Source organism: Cnephaeus nilssonii, assembly GCF_951640355.1.
Source record: "Cnephaeus nilssonii genome assembly, chromosome: 13".
NCBI classification, from domain to species: Eukaryota; Metazoa; Chordata; class Mammalia; order Chiroptera; family Vespertilionidae; genus Cnephaeus; species Cnephaeus nilssonii.
Window position 1 is genome coordinate 38,347,166 of NC_137084.1, and position 23,828 is coordinate 38,370,993.

General features: G+C 44.9%; 1 protein-coding gene across 1 annotated transcript; it reads left to right on the top strand.

Moving 5' to 3' along the window:
* On the top strand, positions 1-22,679 carry OVCH2 (ovochymase 2; the record flags this gene model as incomplete). The annotated part of the gene is made up of 15 exons (XM_079789137.1): positions 1-88; positions 4,972-5,081; positions 6,980-7,071; positions 8,527-8,699; positions 9,037-9,132; positions 10,532-10,683; positions 11,273-11,462; positions 12,680-12,703; positions 14,815-14,905; positions 15,013-15,137; positions 15,852-15,992; positions 16,352-16,482; positions 18,732-18,825; positions 19,270-19,401; positions 22,549-22,679. The coding sequence occupies 15 exons, from the start codon at positions 1-3 to the stop codon at positions 22,677-22,679; spliced, it is 1,770 nt and encodes a 589-aa protein (XP_079645263.1).
* Between the last annotated feature and the right edge of the window lie 1,149 nt (positions 22,680-23,828).

Consider the following 23,828-nt stretch of genomic DNA (forward strand, 5'->3'; position numbering starts at 1 on the left):
ATGCCTATGAGTAAGAATAAACTGTTTTTACTACTGGGAATGATCTGTTTGGAACAAGGTAAATCTGCAACTCTCTCTCTTTCCAAAGGTAAGTTTCAAACAAACTCTATAGTTACCTTGTCTGAAGGACTAACCTTTACTATCAATGGGCATCATAACTCCACTCCATATTCCTTTAGGAAAACCAGAGAAGCAAATATATTTTGGAGACCTAACTGTCTTTCCTGTAATTATTTTGAACTTTTCTCCTGAAATCAGCATATAAAACTGGAAAAAAACGTTTATGGAATACAACTTGGACAAGTTGCATTGATCTGGATCAGGGGGTCCTCAAACTTTTTAAACAGGGGGCCAGTTCACTGTCCCTCAGACCGTTGGAGGGCTGGACTATAGTTTAAAAAAAAACTATGAACAAATTCCTATGCACACTGCACATATCTTATTTTGAAGTAAAAAAAAAACACAAAACGGCAAAAACACCCGCATGTGGCCCGCGGGCCGTAGTTTGAGGACGCCTGATCTGGACTGTTCACTTATTTGGACATGTTACACAACCCCATCCTCATTCATAGAACAAATTCTGGAAATCAGCATACATGTTGAAGCATCTGTAATTTTTTGGAACACTGTCTTGCTAGGAAATACAAAGCATGCTCACTGTAGTGTATTACAAATGGTTTTTTTCTCCCTCAAGCAACATAAGCTGAGAATAGTTCTTGGCAGGCTTTTCCACAGTCAGATTTATGCCAGTCCTGAGAATTATCATGTTTTCTCTCTTTGCTCCAATGAGTTCAGAATATAGTACATTTTATTTCTGAGGTATTGATGCTTCATTCAGTTGAAACAGTTAGAAAATAAGCTTTTGATCCAATGTCACGGCTGCAGTGGGTTTGGAATCAAAAGTTTAGTGTTATATCCATGCTTTGTTATTAATTAGCTGTGCATCTCTTTGATTCTTTTTTTTAAATTTAATAAATCTTTATTGTTCAGATTATTACAATTGTTCTTTCCCACCCCACCCTCTATCCTTACCTCCCCCACACTGTCCTCATCCATAGGTGTATGATTTTTGTCCAGTCTCTTCCTGCACCCCCCCACACCTTTCCCCCTGAGAATTGTCAGTCCACTCCCTTTCTATGCCCCTGATTCTATTATATTCACCAGTTTATTCTGTTCCACAGATTTTTAATTCACTTGATTTTTAGATTCACTTGTTGATAGATATGTATTTGTTGTTCATAATTTTTATCTTTACCTTTTTCTTCTTCTTCCTCTTCTTAAAGAATACCTTTCAGTATTTCATATAATACTGGTTTGGTGGTGATGAACTCCTTTAGCTTTTTCTTATCTGTGAAGCTCTTTATCTGACCTTCAATTCTGAATGATAGCTTTGCTGGGTAGAGTAATCTTGGTTGTAGGCTCCTGCTATTCATCACTTAGAATATTTCTTGCCACTCTCTTCTGGCCTGCAGAGTTTCTGTTGAGAAATCAGCTGACAGTCGTATGGGTACTCCCTTGTAGGTAATTAACTGTTTTTCTCTTGCTGCTCTTAATATTCTCTCTTTGTCTTTTACTCTTGGCATTTTAATTATGATGTGCCTTGGTGTGTTCCTCTTTGGATTCCTTTTGTTTGGGGTTCTGTGCACTTCCTGGACTTGTAAGTCTATTTCTTTCACCAGGTAGGAGAAGTTTTCTGTCATTATTTCTTCAAATAGGTTTTCAGTATCTTGCTCTCTCTTCTTCTGGCATCCCCATAATTTGGATGTTGGTACTCTTGAGGTTGTCCCAGAGGCTTCTTATACTATCTTCAAATTTTTGGATTCTTTTTTCTTTTGCTTTCCCGGTTGAGTGTTTTTTGCTTCTTTGTATTTCAAATCTTTGACTTGATTCTTGCGGTCCTCTAGTCTGCTGTTAGGTCTCTGTATAATATTTTTTATTTCAGTCAGTGTATGTTTAATTTCTAGTTGGTCTTTTTTCATATCCTCGAGGGTCTCGCTAAATTTATCGGCCTTTTCTAGGAAATTCTTGAAAAACCTTATAACTGTGGTTTTGAACTCTATATCCAGTCGTTTGCTTTCCTCCATTTCTTTCATTTGTGATCTGTTTCTTTGTCTCCGCATTTTCACTGCTTCCTTGAGTTGGTAGAGTAGCTTTGTGTGCCAGGTGTCCTATAGGGCCCAGTGGCTCAGCCTCCCCAGTTACCTGAGGTGGACACTCTTGGTGCACCCCTTTGTGGACTGTGTGAACAGCCTTGTTGTAATTAATTGATTGTTGATTGTTGTTGGTATCACTGGGAGGAATTGACCTCCAGGCCAATTGGCTGTGAGGATCAGCTGTGTCTACGCTGGGAGAACTTCTGTGCTGGAGACACCCTTATGAGATAAGACTTGCAAAATTGCAAAAGCCTCTGTGCTCAGCTTGGATGGGGTGGAGTCTCAGGGCGAAGCAGACAGCCTTGGCTTCCCATCAGCCCTGCCCTATGAGGCCCCTGGGTCTCAGTGTTCCTTGGTAATCGCTGCAAACACCTCTGAGAGAAAGCTGCCCTCGAGTTTCGCCCGCTGCCACAGTCCAGTTTCTCCCCGAATGAGTCTGGGTTCCCAGAGTCTCGCCTGGAACTGGAGTTCAGCACAGTCAGGAGCTTCCGTCTCCCTCCTGCTTGAGAAAGCCAGCTGCGTACTCAGCAGTCAGTCCTCTCCGCACACACATGCCTCCAGACCTCTGCCTTCCGCAGCTCCCCTGAGTCTCAGTGTGCTTTTCTCTTTTCCTGACAGTCCAGATTCCCCCCATATGAGTCTGGGTCCCCAGGGTCTCACCCAGAACTGGAGTTCAGCTCAGTTGGGAGCTTCCTTCTCCCTCCCACTTGAGAAAGCCAGCCACACACTCAGCCGCCAGTCCTCTCTGCGCGCGAGCGTGCGCGCGTCCCCGTACCTCAGCCTTTTGCAGCTCCCGAGTCTCAATTGCTTTTCTCTTTCCTTCTAGTTGTAGAATTTCCATTCAGCCAGCTTTCTTGTGGTTCTGGATGGTGTTCGTTTTGTCTTTTAGTTGTAGTTTTGAAATTGTTGTGTGAGGCAGCAGTTTAGGTGTTTACTTATGCCGCCATCTTGGTTTCTCCCTCTTTGATTCTTTGTTTTCCCATCTGTAAAAGGGGTAACAGTGCTTGGTTCATAGGCATAGAATGGAGGGTTAAATGAGAAGTTATTTGAATGAGCTTTGTACGTTTTAACATATTAACATAAATAGCTGTGCTCTGAAGGATATGTCCTCAAGGAAAACTGTATGTTCATCCACCTAACTTTCCTAAGTGTCTACTCTGTGCTAGGAATTGTGCTAAACCTTGGAAATGCAGAGATGAATAAAGACATAGAGTGTAATTTTTTTCCTCAAGTAGTTCAGACTCCAATGTGGGAGACAGAAAAACAATTCACTATCACAATGTTGCATGGCAAAACTATAAAAGGGGAAAGAAAAGAGTACTACATGGTAAAGAAGAGAGACACTTAAAACACATCTCGAGGAAATCAAGGAAGACTTCTCAGTTGAGGTGACCTCCAGGCTGAAGAATAAGTATTAGAGGACTCAGGTACCCAAAGAAGTGTGGTGATTGTGAGGTGAGGCTCTCCAGGCCTTCCTAGAAAATGTAGAAAAGAATGATCTGCCATCCCTGGCTGTTGCAAACATCTTTAATCTAATGCCTCTCTTAACTGACAAGTCAAAAAAAATTGAGTATAATAAGTAAATGCAATGTTTTCAGGGACAAAATCTTTTCTATAAAGACAAAAGAGTTTATTTCTTCCATTATCTGGAAACGCTTCTATCCTAATACCAGTCTGGTGTGTGAATCAGGACACAGTCTCCTCTCCAGTCTCCTTGAACAATCTGCTACTTTCTACCCTCAGAGAGAATTAAATCCAATATCGAACTGTGTACCGGGTACCACAGACCATGGTCTCAGACTCAGTCCCCTGCGAGAGAGCAAAAGGTGAACACACAATTACAATCTAAGCCAGACTATGGCATCATCCACCTACTGAAGGAATTAAATAAGCAACTTCTATGTATCAGGAACTGTGTTAGATATTGTTGGATATAGGTATCTCTAAGATTAAGTTCATATCTTTGAGGAGCTCACTGTCTAGTTAGCTTGAAAGTCAGACATAACCAGCCCAGCCAGAGTGGCTCAGTGGTTGAGCACTGCCCTATGAACCAGGAGGTCAGGGTTCAATTCCTGGCCAGGGCACATGCCCGGGTTGCAGGCTCAATCCCCAGCTGGGGGGGAAGGGAGGCCTGCAGGAGGCAGTCGATCAATGATTCTCTCTCATAATTGATGTTTCTATCTCTCTCTCCTCCCTTCTTTCTGAAATCAATAAATACATATATGTATATATTGAAGTCAGAAATAACCATAATGTATGTAATTAATGTCACAGAAGTACAGAGTGTTGTGAGGAGCCTCTAAGGCAGGGGTGGGGAACGTCAGGCCCGTGGGCCAAATAAGGCACGCAAAATCATTTGGTCTGGCCCTGCCAAGGCATTAGGGGTGAGTTAATAAATGTTTGACCAAATACAGCAGGCTAATTTTTATGTTGATAGTTTTGTATGGCCCACAAATGATGTTATAAATATCCAAATGGCCCTTGGCAGAACAAAGGTTCCCCACCCTGCTCTAGGGGTGCAGATTGCTCATAAGCAAACAGGGGCTGCATTCCTGCTAACCCAGTGAAGATCTACTTTGAAGACCCTTAATCTTCATATTAGAAAAGATTTTTTCATGCTACCTATGTTCTACGTGACAAAAGCTGAATAACCCTTCATACAGCACACCACAGCAAACCCCACAACTAACTTAAAGCCATTTTGTAGTCTTTCTACATGATCCAGGCCCTACAGTTTTTCTTGCTCATAAGACTTTGCTGTGTCCCTCAATCTCAGAAGCTATCTAATCATTTTTTAAAAATCTTTACATTTCTCCAGCTCCCACTTGTGGGCAGAGTCTAGTGAAGACACAGCCCTGGAATTACTTGAATGATTTTAGTCGCATTGTTGGGGGAAGCCAAGTGGTAAAGGGCTCTTACCCATGGCAGGTGAGTCTCCAAGAACATTCTCTGGTGGGTAGATTATGAGCCGTTTTGGGATTTGATACTTCAAAATCACCTGCTACTCACTAGTGTACTCCTTCGGCCTAGCTCGGCATCAGAGATCCCATGAGTGTGTACAGGGGTTCAAGTCCCTCATGCTGTAGACCAGTTATATTGCAGAAAAGGTGTGTCCAGAATAGTTACATGCACTATTGGCTTGTTCCAAAAATTGAAAAAGACATCCCAAACTTTCAATCCCTAAGACAATTTAAAAAAATAATTTTCTGATTCAAGGCATAGATTTAAAATATACCTATCTCACTATAGTTAAAGATGACCAGGGAAGTCAAAGGTGTCATATCCACAGGTCTACTTTATGTCTGAGGTTTAAGATTTGTACCTATTCCATAGGACCTCTCAGGAAATAATCAAACTTACTACCTTCTTAGTAGCTAATGTCTGAAGAATTCTGTCTCAATTTAATTTCCTGGTCCTTCCATGCCATAGAAATGTCTTTGTGCTACTGCCCTGGCCAATGTTGTTCACATTTATTCTCCTTAAAAGTCCCTCACCTTTACCCTGGGAGCCACACTACACTGAGTGGCCAATTATGATCTCTGAATGCATAATAATCTGGCCACTCAGTGTATGTATGTATGTGTATATGTGTGTGTGTGTGTGTGTGTGTGTGTGTGTGTATGTGTGTGTGTGTGTGTGTGTGTGTGTATTAGAGGCCTGGTGCATGAATTCATGCATGGGTGGGATCCGGCCAGCCTGGCCAGGGGGAGGGAATATGGGCAGTTGGACGGCCTGCCTGCTGGTCGGACTCCTGGTAAAGGGGAGAATTTGCATATTAGCCTTTTATTATATAGGATATACACTGAGTGGTCAGATTATTATGCGTTCAGAGATCATAATAATCTGGCCACTCAGTGTATATTCTTGTCATTTAATTTTATAAGTAGAGTAATAGCTATTTATTTTTACTTATCTTAAGCCAGTCATATGAACTTTTAGGCCAGTGGATATTTGGAATGGTTTGTCGATTGGTTCACTATGTTGATGAATTAACTTGGTTGAAGAGCTGATTGATCAGTTGCTTACTTGGCAGTTGGTTAGCTAGTCAATTCAGACGTCCATATTCAAATCATAGTCAGAGATGAATCCCTGACTTTTACTTACTTGCTCCTTATTATAATCTTAGCCTTTTCTCTGTATTAAATATTTTTTTCCCAATCGTTCATTGAATAATATTTGGTCAAAAAGGGAACAATTCTAATAAATTGCTTACTTTCTTATTCCAACAATGGAATTAAAAGTATTACTTGTACCCTGTAAGTCATTTTAGAGTCAAATCAAATATCATGAACAGGATAAACCAAAGATGGAGGCAGAGTAAAAAATAGGCCTGAAGAAGTTGTAGAGGTCAAACAGTGAAGAGTGCCAGAAAACTGTAGGTCCAGACTCTCTCTCCAAGAGGCTTGGAGGACTTGGAGCACGTGTTGCAAGACGCTTTGGCCTTTCTCTCAGACCTGCTCATCTGGATTCTGCTGTATCTTATTATTCTTTTTCTTTCTCTTCATTTACAGATATTGTTTACATTGTTAGAGTAACAGTATGAATATTATTATAAAAATTAATAAATACCATCAATGTATAAAAAATAAACACTATAGCCAATGATCTGAGATTAACCACCTGGGAACCAGGCTGGGAATGTTTTGGTTCCAGCATTTCTCTTTTTTCCTGAGCTGCAGTGAAATGGGTTTTACACCTTTACAGTCCATGATTTCTAATAGTTGTGAAGAGTATATCTGGGTCTATTTTTCAGAATATGCTCAGTCTCCAGGTTTTGGGGATGCCAGGGCATTAACTTGCTCTTATTTAAGGTCTTTGCAATTCAGGTGTCTCTGAAACGAAGGCAGAAACATATCTGTGGTGGAACCATCATCTCTCCACAATGGGTGATTACGGCTGCTCACTGCGTTGCAAACAGGTAGGGGAAGGCCCAGCACATGTGTAAAGGTCAGATTACCTCTCTTTTCCTTTGGAATCAGAACAATAACTCTTTAAAACAGGAACTGTGTGATATATGCTTTAGTGAGAGAACATCTTAATTGCATAACACAAATGGGGCTCAGTGATGTTGTCAGAGGGTACTCAACTTGGTAGAAAACATAATCTCTTGCAGAAATAGTTAAATATGAATGGATGTTAATAAAGAATAATATCCAGGTGAGAAAAAGCATCATAAAGATATATTTGTGAAAATTCTCTCCTAGTTTTCCTAAATTTCAATGGAAAAAAATCATGCAGTTCATTATGCGTCTTAAGAAGTGTATAAAAGATAATAGAGGCCAGTAAAACATAAAGAAGGCTCTCACATCTTTCATATTGATCCCGCCTCTATGAGCTTCAATCTAACAACTTCCATCCTTAATTCACTTTCCTGTGTGTTTCAAATGTTCTATTTTGCCAGTGTTCTTGGTATTCATTAGGCAGCAATCAAGATCATGTCCCCATATTTATCCTATTTCAAATCTGCAAATATCTGCTGGATATTTACTTGGTGCTAGACACCAGTGGGTACCAAAGATACAAAGATGAGTAAGACATAATTCCTGCCCCCAGAGAGTTGGCAGTCTAAAGAAGAATCACCTAATAATTCCACTAATGTGACAGGTGCCTAGGTTAGGGAGTTGCCATGTGTTAAATTAGGTACTTAATATAGCCAAGAGCCAGGAAAGTATATCAAGAGAAAAGTATGGCCTTTCCAGGTTTTTATAAAATCTGGGAGCAAAGGGTCCCAAAAGATGGCAAACCCAAAGCTCTTAATCCATCCCAATTCATCCCATTCCGTTCCTTTCAGATAACTTTAGTTCAGGAAGGGAAATAGAATGGTTTTTCCCATGTCATGCCAGGTCTCTAAATTATAAACATAAAGGAAGTAGGGAGAAGATCCCCACCTCCCATTGTTGTAATCAGTCCAAAGTCCTGAGAGTGCATGCTGTTATGCTGTTCACAATATACATTTTGTATTAGCTCTCTGACAGTAACGCAACAACATACTTAGTGGGGATCACAAGTCATTCGCTGATACTGAGGTCAGGCCAACCACCTAAGGTAGCTAAATGAAGTCCACTACAGCTTTAGACCCCTGAATTACAAAGTATACTGTATACAGCTTTAGACATTTTACAAATAAAATTGCAGAGCACTTGATTTATTACATCACTGACTCCTGAGGCCATTCATTACTATTCTCCAATCAAATTGAGAACCTCTGCATTTTTAGCAAGAGTGCAGGAATCATTCTCACTTTCTCTGTCCAGCAGCCTCCTACCTCACATTATCCACCCATGCCATTTTGAAGAGGCCAGTTTGTCAACCATTACAACTGTACTAAGAGGCTCAATGAAATCAATTCATTCTACTACTTCCTCTTTAATAGAAATACTGCATCGACTTTGAATGTAACTGCTGGAAAACATGATTTGAGCCATGAAGAGCCAGGAGAGCAAACCCTCACCATTGAAAGCATCATCATACACCCCCAATTCTCCACCAAAAAGCCAATGGACTATGACATTGCTCTTTTGAAGATGGCTGGCACCTTCCATTTTGGTAATCATTTCAGGCTCACTCTGAATGATCTATTCCATGTTCTCCATAAATTCTGTTCTATAGTACATTCCTTATAGTACATGATATGCCCAGCAATTCTGGTTCATGGACTTAGAGACAGGGGTTTGGGGTGGACGGTCCCTTACCTGAAACACTTTTGCTTATAGCTTCAGATATAGGATTATGTAGAGTGTCTTTCTTTGTCTGACAAGTAACACCTGGAAGTGTCAGGGAGAAATATCACAACTCTTACAAGATCTTGGGGGACCACCTAGATGCCAGCGGGTGAGTGCATCTGGTGACCTCTCCTCCATGCCCTGCCTTGCTCTTTTTTCAGGCCCGTCTGTGGGGCCCATGTGTCTTCCAGAGCCAGGAGAACGATTTAAGGCTGGATTGATTTGCACAACTGCAGGCTGGGGCCGCCTGACTGAAGGTAAGAACTTATATGCCTCTACCCTTAACCAGATGTTAGAACTTTCTGTTGGGTAATCCAAAAATACAAATTTTAATCTGTTATTTTTTAAGAAAACAATTGTGCAAATGTGTTTTAAAATACTATCTAATAAAAGAGTAATATGCAAAGTAACCATCACTCTGCTACACCCACAAGCCAATCAGGAGCAAATATGCAAATAAACCCAACCAAGATGGCTACGGCCACAGAGAGCAGGAGGGAGGCTTGGGTTTCCCCGGCAATGGAGGAAGCCAAGCTTTCTACCTGCCCTTTCTGGCCTAGGCCTCCACTCAAGGCTACAAAGTTTCAATGATAGAAGATACATAAATCCAAACAGAAATGGCAGCAGTCACGGAGCTGGAAAGAGCAGGATGCTAGGGTTGCCCCGGCAATGGAGGAAGCCAAGCTTTCTGCACACCCTGACTGGCCCAGGCCTCCGCTTAAGGCTACAAAGTTTCAATTATAGAAGATACATAAATCCCAACAGAAATGGCTGCCGCAACGGAGTGAGCAGGAGGCTTGGCTCCGCTCTAGGCTACAAAGTTTCAATTGTAGAAGATAAATAAACCCCAGATACCAGGGCCTCCGCTTGGGTTGCCAGGGGGTGTGGCCGGCCTGCAAACCACCACTGGCCCCTCTCCCAGGCCGCCCCACGCCCCAAGGGAACCCCCATCCTGATCCGGGACATCCTTCAGGGCAAATCAGCCGGCCCCCACCTGTGCATCAGGCCTCTATCCTATCTAATAAAAGAGTAATATGCAGATTGACCATCACTCCAACACACAAGATGGCTGCCCCCATGTGGACACAAGATGGCTGCCACAAGATGGCCAGCAGGGGAGGGCAGTTGGGAGGGACCAGGCCTGCAAGGGAGGGCAGTTGTGGGCGATCAGGCCAGCAGGGGAGGGCAGTTGGGAGGGACCAGGCCTGCAAGGGAGGGCAGTTGGGGGAGACCAGGCCTGCAGGGGAGGGCAGTTAGGGGTGACCAGGCCTGCAGTGGAGGGCAGTTAGGGGCAAACAGGCTGGCAGGGGAGAAGTTAGGCATCAATCAGGCTGGCAGGGGAATGGTTAGGGGGTGATCAGGCTGGCAGGCAGAAGTGGTTAGGGGCAATCAGGAAGGCAGGCAGGCAAGCAGTTGGGAGCCAACAGTCCTGGATTGTGAGAGGGATCCCAGATTGGAGAGGGTGCAGGCTGGGCTGAGGGACCCCCCCCCCCCCCGTGCACGAATTTTGTGCACCGGGCCTCTAGTAGGGAATATAAAAATGTACTTAGAAGTTTGGGTCTTTTCAAAAGACACAAACCTGACTGGAGCAGGCACCTTCAACTCAGAAAGGGTAGAAGAGTGCCTTGCAGGGGCTCTCGTCTCTGTGTGTTCTAGACGGCATCCTCCCGCAAGTCTTGCAAGAAGTGAACCTGCCCATCTTGACCCAGGAGGAGTGTGTGGCAGCTCTGCTAACCCTAAAGAAACCCATCAGTGGGCAGACCTTTCTCTGCACAGGCTTCCTTGATGGAGGGAGAGATGCATGTCAGGTAGGTGGGAGCAGCTAGACTGATGAATGGACTCTGAAAAGAAGAGTCTAGAGTGACAGGAGAGGCTTGAGTTAAAATAAAGAGACAGTTTGAACAAACTGTTTATACCAGGGAGTGTGAATACAGAAGAGGTCTTCCACTTTTTCCAAAAGACAAAGTAATGCCAATAATGAGCTCAGTGTTCTCCACCTCTGAAGAATGGCTGGCTCTTTCCTATCTAGAAGTTTCAGGTTCATGTATAACAGGAACTTTCCTTTCCTTCCATCCCTCCTGCTGAACAAGACCTGAGGTCATTTTTACTACTGGGCAAGACTTCTTTGAGCCTGCAAGACGAGATGGGAACAGGAAGACAGCCTGATTATGTGATGAAAGTCTAGGATGAGGAGAAGGAGGTGGAGCTGATAGGCTCTGATGATACTCGAGGGTCTAATGTGAACTGTGCTTGCCTGTTCTACCAGGCCTGAGTCCAAATTATTAGAAGTGAAGAAATGTCATTGGTCCTCATCTAGCATCTTCATGGGGGGAAAGGGTGAGCACTTTGGGGCACAGACACTGATCATGATGGTAACAGAGGCTTTTCCCCCTCCAGGGAGATTCAGGAGGTTCCCTCATGTGCCGGAATAAGAAAGGGACTTGGACTCTCGCTGGTGTGACTTCCTGGGGTTCGGGCTGTGGTCGAGGTTGGAGAAACAATGTGCAAAAAGACGATCAAGGATCCCCTGGGATCTTCACAGATCTTAGTAAAGTGCTTCCCTGGATCCGCAAACACATCCACATGGGTAATAAAGCCGGCACCTAAGGTCAAGAAGCTGGGGCCAGAGAGGGCCTCAGCAGAGTCCAGGCAAGTCAGGGCCACTGTGCACAGGCTCTGCTTCTGTTCTGAGGGCAACACATCAGGACTGTGGTATTTCCTACGGCTTAAACAAGAGGAAAACATGGTGTGTGGTACAGCATACAAACAGTCAATGAAATATGAATGCATCCATCCTAGCCTTTTCAAATTTGCCTTTAATTTAAACTATGTCAGCTGGTGATGTGTATTCACCACTTCTCAACTGTGCTAGCAAGATTCAGCATGCAAAGGTAAAGATCAGTGGTCATCGAGCACAGGGGACAATGTCTGGAGACATATTTGGTTGTCATAACTAGGGGAAGGGGAGGGAGTGACATTAGCATCTAGTGCAGGCGTCCTCAAACTACGGCCCCTGGGCCACATGCGGGTGTTTTTGCCGTTTTGTTTTTTTACTTCAAAATAAGATATGTGCAGTGTGCATAGGAATTTGTTCATAGTTTTTTTTTAAAACTATAGTCCAGCCCTCCAACGGTCTGAGGGACACTGAACTGGCCCTCTGTTTTAAAAGTTTGAGGACCCCTGATCTAGTGGATAGAGGCCATGGATGCTACTAAGCCTCCTACAATGCACAGAACAGGCCCCACAAAAAAGAATAATGCAGCCCCAAATGTTAGCAATACCCTGGTTGAGAAGGCCTTATACAGATCTAGGTACAGTAAGTCTGAAAAGGCCTGGGTCTATATATACCTTCTACTAGCCTGACCAGTGAGTTAACAGAAACTTCATTTCTGCCTCCAAATCAACCTTAATTGTTTTCTTAACTGGTACCTGTACCCTTAGTTCAAGCTACAGCTATCCCAACAATTCTCTTGTGGTTGTGGTGAGTTATTCCATCTTGAGCTTCCCTTCTCATGTAAAACCAGAGGGGTAGGCCAGATGACCTCTTCTTGCTCTGTGTAACCTCCAAGCTAGTCATGGCCTGTCTCTTAATTCCCCTACTTAATAAACAGAATGACATCATCTCCTTAAAACACTTTCTGCTTTGTCAACTTGTCCCTTCTGTTCTTTCCATAGATTAGATTCTCATTAGTTGCATATTGACTTGAAAATCTCTGCACTTTTAAGCCAGGGAGTTGCTAACTTCTTGAAATATTGTTTAGGATAGCACAAACTTTGAATTGCAACTTTCTTTTTCTTCCCCAGGGAAACGGAGAAAGAGCTCCAGAGGTGGGTATTTCTCCAGTCCGCTCCCCCAGAAGCATGACTTATATGTCAGTTCCCTTTATAATCAAATGTCTTCCTCAGCAAGAGCTGTCCTCGCTCACTAGGTACAGAGCCACCACTTGGAAAACCCAGAGCCAGTCAGGACAGTCCCTCACCCAGCTGGAGCCCCAGATTCCCTCCCATTTCCCATCCTGTACATCCAGAGCTCCCTCTCAATTCAGCAAACATTTGCCAGATCCTTGTTTTGCATCAGAGACTTGAGGGAGGAGGGTAAGGTGGTGCAGATGTGGCCAAGAAGCTACACATCTTGCCCTGAAAGTGTCCTTACTTATCCAGGGGACTCACCCTGGTGTACGTTGTAAGACTGCAATGAATTCACTCTGTGATCTGGGGAAGCCCCTTTCTACTTCTGGACCTTAGTTTCTTCATTCATAAAGAAAAGAGTTTGGACCAGATGGTTCCTAAGGCGTCTTGAGCTCAAATCTCCGGTGGTTCTGTGTGAGTCTGTGGAACTACCTACAAAGAGCAATGTGAGAAAGAGTACCCTGAGAGCTCAGAGGAGTAAGTGGTTCTTCTAGCAGGAAAAAAAAAAAATCAGGTGGCAATGGGATACAGGTAAAGAAACATATTCCAGCTGTCATCCTGGATGGGTACTAAAGGATGGAGATAGGAAAACGTAGGTTGTAATAGAGACCAGTCATCTCAAAGCAGCTGAAGTGCAGGATAGGTAATAGGTTAATGAGGGAAATTAGAAAGATAATGTGAGACCACATTATGGAAATTTGAATGCCAGTCAAAACAGGAAGTTGATTAAATAGATTAGAGCTATACTTCAGTGGTATCTTACCTAATAATAGATAAACATGCAAATTGACCGTACCTCCGCTACGCCCACAGCCAATCAGAGTGAGTATACAAATTAACCCAACAAAGATGGTGGGTTAATTTGCATATGCAGGCACGGAGCAGCCGGGAGGGGTGGGACGCCTGCTATGAGGGGGAGGGGGGGCGGTGGAAGGAGCTACAGGAGCGGTGCTCCGGACAGAAGCGAGGACGTGCTGGCTCCCGGGCGGCTGGGAGTGAAGCCAGGGGAAGGAAGGCCTATTCTTGCACGAATATCGTGCAACAGGCCTCTAGTATATATATATATATATATATTTTAGAGGCCCAGTGCATGAATTCGTGCATGGGTGGGGTCCGGCCAGCCTGGCCAGGGGGAGGGGACATGGGCGGTTGGCTGGCCTGCCTGCTGGTCGAACTCCTGGTCGAGGGGACAATTTGCATATTAGCCTTTTATTATATAGGATATAGACTGAGTGGCCAGATTATTATGCATTCAGAGATCATAATAATCTGGCCACTCAGTGTATAGGTCAGAGGGGAAAACAATTCGAGGTGGATTTATGAGGTTATACATTAGTTCGAGAGACAAGAAATACAGGCTTGACCTAGGGTAAGGGCCAGAGGATGAAAGGAGGGAAGAGAAATAAGAATTAGGACTTGTTGGTTACTTAGATGAAGGGTGGAGAGGGGGGAATCAAGGACGCTACCGAAGTTTTAGGCATGACAGACTAACAAAGGGGCAGATAAAAATAATCAAAGCCGAAGTGGAAGCACTCTTGCATACCCAGAGGAGTTTCATTTGTAGTATTTAGTTAAGTTTCAGGGGCGATACCTAGGAGACGATTGAAAAATCAGGTCTGAAGTTTAGAAATGTAGAGACGATAGTTGAAACTGAGGGTATGAATGAGACTGGTCAGAGGACCCAGGCAGAGAGAGATGAAAAGTAATGTTAGAACCTGGAACTACCTGTATTTATAGAATGGAGTATGGGGTCAGAGAAAGAAGAGGGAAGGAAAAAATAATCACAGAATCTCAGGGTTAAGCAGGAGGACCTAAAAGGAACATAAATAAATGAATGAATGAATGAATGAATGAATGAATAAATAAATAAATAAAAGGCATCTAGAACCAAGGCAGGAAAAGGTTTCGTGAAAAAAGGAAGCAAGCATAACGAAGAACCAGGAGGTCCCAGCGTCTGTCTGGGTCCTGGAAAGCGAGGGCTGCTGTGACTAGCCATCGTTGTTAGCCTGATTCTGTGGCTTCCCTCCCAGCCGCGTGCAGGGAGAAGGATCGTGTGGTCAGGGAGTCGGAGGGGGAGCTGCACTTCCCAGAAAGCCCCTACCTCTATTATGACAGCAAGCAGTGAGTAGCCCCCTCTGCCACTCCTCCCTCCGGTCTGACTGCGCCCAGTAACAGGGACAGCCACTTTCTGTCTAGAAATAACACCCTCCCGACGGATCTGCCTGCAGACTGTGTGTCTGGACCCTGTTGGTGCCCGAGGACATGCATGTGTTACTCAGCTTTTCCCACTTGGATGCAGAGTCTTGTGACCGCAATTACCTGTCAATGCATTCTTTAGAAGACAGACTTCTTGGTAAGTGGATTTCCACACTTTCCAACGGACACTAGTGCTCGGAGGGCTTCATGGGGCCTGGGTACAGTATGTCTGGCACTGAGCCATCTGTGCCCACCACATTTCCTGTCTCCAACTTTTGAGACTCAGGATGGAGGAAAAGAACTAAATCTGGGCCTGTGTGATGGCTGGGAGGCCACAGTGCATTTTACTCGCTGCATGGGCTTCCCATGGAACCAGGCTTCCGACGCTCATTTCAGACCTGGAGCCCATCAGGGAGTAAAATGTAGGCACCCTGCAGGGCCTCTGCCTCCCAGGCAGCATGCGGCTTTTCTAGGCATGAAAACGGTCTTTCCCTGTCTCGTCCAGCTAAAAGTAAAAACGGATACTCATGAGTAGGAGAGAAAAATTGCTTATATAAAACACAGAAATGAAGGGGTGTTTCTGTGGTTCTTAACTGGAGGTGATTTTTGCCTCCCAGGAGACGGCTGGCAGTGTCTTTAGAAGCTTTTTTGGTGTCACAGCTGGAGGGAGAAGTACGGAATGTGCAAAACACCCTACAATGCACAGGAGCCTGAACACAAAGAACGTTCCAGTTCAAAATGTCAGTGGTGCCAAGGTTGAGAAACCCCGGGTTAGACGATCCTGCACTATCATGACACGTTCAGGTCTCCTTCAGTCTTTGAATGGGTGCTGTTTTCTAGACTGTGAACAAAGACTCTTCTTATGTTGCAGGGAAATTCTGTGGAGAAAGCCTCGCTTCATCAGTTCTTGTTGCCTCCAACTCTTTGAGGCTGAAGTTCATCTCTGATGCCACAGATTATGCCGTTGGTTTTAATCTCACCTACAAAGCTCGTAAACCAAACTACCTTCCTGGTAAAACCATTTTTCTTTTATCGCATACTATCCAGGCCTTTCGTAAGAGTTGAGGTCCCATAGGAATGGGGTTTGGGGCAGGGAGCCCCCTCCCAAGGCCGCCTTGGCTCCAAGGTGGAGAGGAGCACAGGCCCGTGAGACGCCAGGCACAGCGCTCCGATGGTGCTGCCATTGCACACCTAAGTGAGCTGAGCGTGCCCAGTGAGTTCTGGAAAATCAGTGCACGAACCTCTTCCTCCTTGCTGGCTCGGCCTGAAGATTCGGGTCATGCATCCTTCGTGGAAGACAAGAGGGAACACAAAGGGGCTCCTCTTTGCTTGGCTGATGCTGCTGTGGGCATGTCTTCCCTTGTGTTTCAGAGTCCGGCTGCAGTGCCTTGACTGTCCTTTTTGAAGAAGGCCTCATACAGAGTCTTCATTATCCTGAAGATTACAATGACATGGCCAACTGTAACTGGGTATTTCAAGCCCCCAAACACTACCTAATTAAGGTACCGACTCTGGCTCCCCTTCCTTTGCTATGGTATCTCCACAGAAGCACCACAGGGCAGCTTTTTATCTGATCTATTCACTGCTGTACCCCTAGTCCCTAGTCCCTAGTATCTGGCATACAAGGCTCTCAACAAATACTTGTAGAATAACAGACCTGCCTATTTCTCCCTGTAACTACCCACACTCACCACCAGATGGCAACTGCACACTTTATTTTTGTTGAAGTGCTGCCTTAGTCTTTGTACCTGGTAAATTGTTTCATCATTCCCTAGTCCCTTCTAGAAACACTCTGTAAGTGATGGTTAACAAAAGTCGATGACAGTGAGGCCCAAATCATCCGCTCTTGTGCAGAGGGGACAGGGCAAGCACAGAGGAACCAGCATAGAGCAGGTACAGGTGCGCTGGTGTGAGCGTCATGACATGTACTGGAAGGGGTGCTGGGAGGTGAGGCTCAGGTTAATGTATGGAGAGCCTTGAATGCCAGGATACAGAGTTTACTCAGCACTCAATTAGTGGTGTCTGTGCCCACTAGTGTTTGTAAACACTAGTGAGCCATCTGCACAGAGATGCCTCCGGGTAGTTGAAGGTGAGACTGCATTCACAGTGAGGTGGAACTAGGCACTTATTTAGAAGTCTTTCTCTTAAAATTATAATTGAAAGCAAGAGAATATGAAGTTGAGAAGGTAGAGTAGAAAATAAAGGGGGGCCCTGGCTGGTTTGGCTCAGGGGATGGAGCGTCGGCCTGCGGACTGAGGGGTCCCAGGTTCAATTCTGGTCAGGGCACATGCCTGGGTTGTGGGCTCGATCCCCGGTGAGGCGCGTGCAGGAGGCAGCCGATCAGTGATTATCTCTCATCGTTATTGATGTTTCTATCTCTCTCTCCCTCTCCCTTCCTCTCTGAAATCAATAAAAATATATTTTTAAAAAAAAGAAAATAAAGGGGGAAGAATAGGGTGAACACCACCACCAAGTTCTCAGATGTTCAAGAGGTAAAACGTGATCTGAAACCCAGGAGAACCAAATTGGTGTGATGTTATAACAGTCTAGAGAATGGAGCCTTTAACTTAGAACATAAAACAAAATAAACAAAATGGTGTGGCCAACACTTTGAATTTACTACACAATCTCAGAATTTAAAGAGAAGGAGGACTGAGCACTCATTGTCCAGTCCTCACCTCACCTCCCCCGCCCCCCCAATAAAAAGGTAGAATAACTGGACTGGAGAACTGAACAATAGAGAGGAGGTAGGAGTGTCTGAAATATCAGGGTAAGTCCAACCTCAGGAGCAGAAACAAGATCACACAGGTCTTACCAATGAGTGGGAGAAGAAGACACAGAGGAGGTGAGCATAGCTCTTTTCCTGAAAGTTCCTGAAACCCAAACACAGGCAGGGCAGGTGTTTCAGGAGGAAGAAGTATTAAGGGGAGATGTTATTAATGATGGAGGATTTTCTGGAAGGAAGATGAAGACACATTTAGTTGAAAATCTGAACGTGCCAGAGCTAGAAGTGATTAAAAAAACATCTATTCAATAAATGTCCACGGAGTGCCGAGCATCCGTGAAATGAAGCTCTCACACCCCCCGGTGACAGGATCTTCCCAGGCCTCAGCCAAGACAGTAATTTGGAAATTAGCATTGCAGGTCATAACTGTGTGCTTACCATGACTCAGAGAGAAAAGGGCTTACTTCCAGAAAGCATCCCAGTAAGGGTTTAAGAAATGTTTGAATGAATCCTGTGTCTGACTCGGCTCCTTCTCCCCATGCCTACATTCACCATTAACAACCATTTGCCTCCACTTTTGTCCTATCCATGCAGTCCTGTATCTCTGGATTCAGTGTGCAGGCTCCATTGAACCCTATCATCTGTATGTTTAAAATGTGAATGCCTGCTTCATCAGCCCTTCATCCCGCTGCTCTTCTCTTCGCACTCCACTGGCCAGTGCTATCCAACTGCTCAAATATTGTTCTTTGCTCCTCCTAGGAAAGAGCAAGGGAGCTTAAACATTTGCATATCTCCCCACCCTTACATTTGGATTGTATTTGGTCACTTAGATGTTTCAGCAGGCTTGGGAGCCTATGGTGCAGCATCTTTTCCTAAGTAACTTAACCCACTCGTGAACATTCCACTAACTTTCCCGTCTAAGGTCGAACTCCAGAGCAAGTTGCACAATCCTAACTTCTCTACCTAATCAAAATCAGGTAATCCGTCCCTATTGTTCACTCTGGATGTAATGTTGAGTCTCCTCAGCTTTCCTTTCAGAATCTGGAAATAGAGGAGAGTGGAGACTGCACTTCCGACTACGTGACAGTGCACCGGGATGTAGAAAGGAAGAAGGAAATAGGTGTGTGTTCCTGGAGCTCAGCTGCCCTGGTTTGTGTTTGGACCCAGTCCTTCTGGGGAATAAAAAGGAGCTGACTCAGTGGTCCCTCATTCTCCCCCATCCCTCCCTCCGCTCTCACCACCACCACTTCCTCTTCCCCTACATCAGGGGCAGGAAAAGCAAGGGGGAGAATCACAGGACCATTTGAACAGAAATACAGAGAGCCCACATGAGCCAGGGGTTGGAAGGGGAAAGTGCTATGGAAATAGGAGTGTCTGAGAGATAAACAGAATAGAAATGTTGATGAGATTAAAAACATATTAAAAAGAAGCCAACTAGTGACATCCACCAGGAAAGTTTATTTCCTAACAGTTACCTAAAGGACAATTCTTTTTTTCTTTAATGCAACGTCACGTCTATTTGCTGGCCCTTGACCGTGTCTTGCCTGGGCTGGGCTTGACCCAGCTCGGTTGTGTGGCTTTGCTGCCCCGGCCCCGGTGCTGAGCTCCTCTGGTGTGATGCTCATCAGCTTCCAGTCGGATGAAAATGTGACCTTCAGAGGCTTTCAGGCTACAGTCTCCTTCATCCCTGAAACAGGTGAGAAGGAAGAGGCACCAGGTCCAAATTCTCCTCCTCATAATGTGTTAATCAAGTCTCATCATTTGCAGCAGCTCTGTTCTAGAAAGTCGCCACAAACATTGAAATTAGTGAATACTGAAGCAGTGCTCCTCTGAGCCTCTGGTTTGATGTCTATTTCTGTTGAACGTCACCTTATTTAATACATATTGTTGATTCATTAACACTGAACTCACAGCCAATACCCTGTCACTCAAACCTGAACAAAGCTTATCTATCACATGCATCTTCAAAGGCAGTACAGCCTCCTTGCACTTAGGAACACCAGATAGCACTTCAGCACAAAGCTCAGGGCCATTTTAAACAGCAAAATCACCAACAAAACACACAAAAAATGCAACAACAATAACAAACACACACATCCCACAACAAAACATGGCACTAAAGAGACCATGGCAAGAGCACTTACTGATAGTATGAGAGCTGAAACAAGAAGGCGGAGTGTCACCTCCTTAGACCTGCTCAGGTGACTCAAATTCTTCACAAATGTTTATAAATGACCCTGGAAATACCATGAGTACTGGTTTTGCGTCACAAATAAATGTTAGTGAATAGGTCAATTTGCAAATACAGAATCATCAAAGGATGAGGATCAACTGTATATCTGAATCTTGGCCTATGCTTACAAGATATGTGACCTCAGAGTCATCTAGGGTTCATTTACTTCAACCTCACAACGGGTGACTAACACCTGCCTAGTAAGAATGTGGTGAGGATTAAATCAGATAAGGTATGCTTGGCCAAGAGCAGGTGCGTGACATGTAACAGGGGCTCCAAAATGTGAAATGTCTTCACCACCCCCAGTCCCTAGACACGTGCATTACACAGTTTCCTTCCAAGCCCTCACACCCATGAGCACTTTGTCCAAACCCCACAAAGCTTCTCAAGTTGTTCATTCTTGTTAGGGGGTAAGCAGCTACTTATGGCAAAGCCAGGTTACAGTTAAGATACTACACTTTTTAGTTAAAATACCCACAAGTTCAGCTAACGGAGATGCCCCAGGACTCTAACAATAATAATATTCTGCTGAGTCCCAAGCACTGGCCTGGTTTGTGTGATCTGAGCATTATATTATGCTTACACCCAGATTTAAACATCTCCAGATCAGAGGATGGGTCGATGTTTCTGGAGACATGGGATGTCCTTCCTGAAGAAGACAATGCTTCCGGTAAGCTGGGTTTTTGTGTATGTTTCTTTAATCCTCACTGGAGGAGTGAGGATATTTTTTCCATTGATTTTTAGAGAGAGTGGAAAAGAAGGGATAGAAGGGAGGGGGGAGAAAGAGAGAGAGAGAAACATTGATGTGAAAGAGACACATTGATTTGCTGCCTCCGCTTGTGCCTTGACCAGAGCCAGGGATTAAATCTGAAACCGAGGTATGTGGCCTTGACTGGGAATTGAACCCAAGACCCTTTGGTCCACGAGCTGATGCTCTAACCACTGAGAAAACTGGCCAGGGCCCAGTAAGCTGTTTTGAGGAATGTGACCAAGAGATACACACAGAGGATATCAGCCAGGTTTAATCAGAGAACCCCAAAAAGACATGGGGGAGTCCTAAACTCCAGGACCCCAGAAGGTGACCTTATTTGGAGACAGAGTCTTCAGAGAGGTAATCAAGTTAAAATGAGGTCATGAGTGGGGACCCCAATCCAATATGACTAGTGTCCTCATAAAAGGGGAAATCTGGATGCAGAGAGAGACACGCGCACATAGGGAGAACGTCACATGAACATGAAGGCAGAGACTGGGGCGATGCAGTATCTTTAAGCCAAAGACCAACCAAGTTTGCCAGCAAACCACCAGAAGCCAGGGGAGAGGCATGGAACAGCTGCTCTCTCACAGCCCTCAGAAGGAACCAACCCTTCCTGCACCTTTCTCTCCGACTTCTAGTCTCCAGAACTGCGACCCAATAAATTTCTGTTTTTCTAAGACACCAGTTTGTGATGTTTTGCTGCGGCACATCTGGCAAGCTAATACACCAGGAACTGGCTTACATGACTGTGGGGCTAAGTCAGTAAAGAGGGCAGTCATAAGGGAAGCTCACTGGACACTGGCATTCACAGGCATGGCTGAAGCCGTTCTCCGCAGGTGGAATTTCTCCTCTCCTCTGGGGAAGCCTCAGCTCTACCTTTAAGGCCTTTCCCACTAAAGCATCCAGATAGGCCAGGATGCCCTTCCCATAGTCATCTGATTAGGGACTTCCATCACCTCTGCAAAATCCCTTCCCACAACATCTCGCTTATGTTTGACTGAGTAACTGGGGGCTGCAGCCTAACCAAGTTGACACATAAAAAAATCCATCACACGGAGCTCTGTGGGCTGTGGTCATGGTCCCTTTGCTCAAAGCAACACAAATGACCCAATCACAGACCTTCCTCCAAAAGCATCTCTTAGCTTCAGCTTTGTCAGCTGAAAAATGGAGTGCTTCTTTAAATCTGAAATCAGGAATTTTTAAGCTGTGTGACATGACAAATAAAATGGTGGGGTTTTTTATGCACTGAGTGTAGCACAGGGTGCCGGGGTTTAGGAGAAGAACATGAGGCTGGATTCAGAAACGTGGGCTTGAGCCCCAGCTTTGCTATTTTCAAGCCATGTGATCACGGACAAGGCGTGGACTCTCTCTGAGGTTCTTTCTCCAAAATAAAGAGGTTGTAAAAGGATCACAACACTTTCAGAAGGATATGTTCCATTATGGGAAATGTTTTGTAAACTCAGCAGTTCAATGAAAATGAAGCTTTCATAATAAATAACTCTTAGAACGGAGGCATTAGCCCAGTTTGCTCTATCTTAACTTGTTCATAATTTTAAAAACAGACACTAATTGTCCCCACAAACAAAACTCGTTTTGAAAACCTTCTGCTTTTGTCCCTATAAGAGACAAGGAAGCAGAGGCTGGCCAAGTTGGTGAACAACCAAATTCCGGGTTGTGTTCAAGTAGGAGGGGGGACCAGCTTCCTTCATGTCTTTCTGTTGGACGCTTTCCCCTTCTCCCCTTCCGGAAGGCCGGCCTTCCTCCTGCTGCAGGCCTGAGGCTCCCGGCCCCAGGCTGGCAGCCATTCCCCTGGAAACTGCATGCGCCGCCCCCCTGACTTCCTGTTGTCTCCACAGCCCCAGCTGTGAACTCACATTTACAACGTTCTGGAGGCTCTACCCCGGCCCCTGCCTTAACAGATGCTGTCTGGGAAGAGTTGAAGCAACTGCTAGTCAATATTGATCGGGAGCTACACCAGTGGGCATAGATCTGCAGACACAGCTGCTCAGGAAGGATCCCCGGGGTATGGGTGTGGGAGGGATGGCGGAATAGGACTCCACAACCTGTTCTTCTGACTTTTCTCAAACACAATTTCTGGCAAATTCTGGTCATTCCCAGTGTCTCAAGCCTCTTGCCTTTATACAGTCTTACTCCATCAGGCCCAGGTAAGCCTCCCATTGCCAGGAGCGGGTGAGGTTTTCCATGCCTTGTTTCTGCTATCCAAGTTGAGGTTGAAGACATTCCAAAAAGCAAAGTGTTACCTTTGCTTTATGACCATCTGCAGTGCTGGGGGGTGGGGGTGGGGTAGGGAGTGAGGGGAGGGTTGGGATCCTGACCAGGTGGCATCGACATACTTTAATTTAAAATCCTTGAAGAGGAAAACCAAAGGAACTCCGACTCAAGAAATAGTCCGCACTGGTCATGGTGTTGGGTGCTTGGAGTGGGTAAGGTGCTCCATCAGTGTTGTCTCAAAAGTTCACCCAATGCCCTAACCGGTGTGGCTCAGTGGCTAGAGCGTCGGCCTGCAGACTGAAGGGTCCCAGGTTCGATTCCGGTCAAGGGCATGTACCTTGGTTGCGGGCACACACCCAGTAGGGGGTATGCAGGAGGCAGCTGATCGGTGTTTCTCTCCCATCGATGTTTCTAACTCTCTATCCCTCTCCCTTCCTCTCTGTAAAAAATCAATAAAATATGTTAAAAAAAAAAAAAAAGCTCACCCAAGTCAACTAGATTTATCTGCTGACATCCTTTTCTCAGGATGACATTTTTGCACAATGCACAAAGGACAGGCCAGAGCCAGGATGAAGAGGAAGGGATGGAGTGGGTGGCCACTTGTGTGGCCTGGCAGAGACAACAAGCTGAAGACGTGGCCAGGCAGCAGGAGGCTGCTGAGGGAGGCTGTTCACATGAGAAAAGAGACCCATTATTACAGCAACAAGAGCAGAAGAACCAGAGGGCAGGGGCTCCTCCTGGCTCCTCTGGTCCCAATCACAGGAAATATGTGTGTGTTTTTTTTAATAAACCCAAGTAAAAACAAATAGCCCTAAGAGACAAAAACAGTCATTCACTTAGTGTATTAGTTTCCCATTGCTGCCGTAACAAATTAGCCCACATGTACTGGCTTTAAAAATTTATT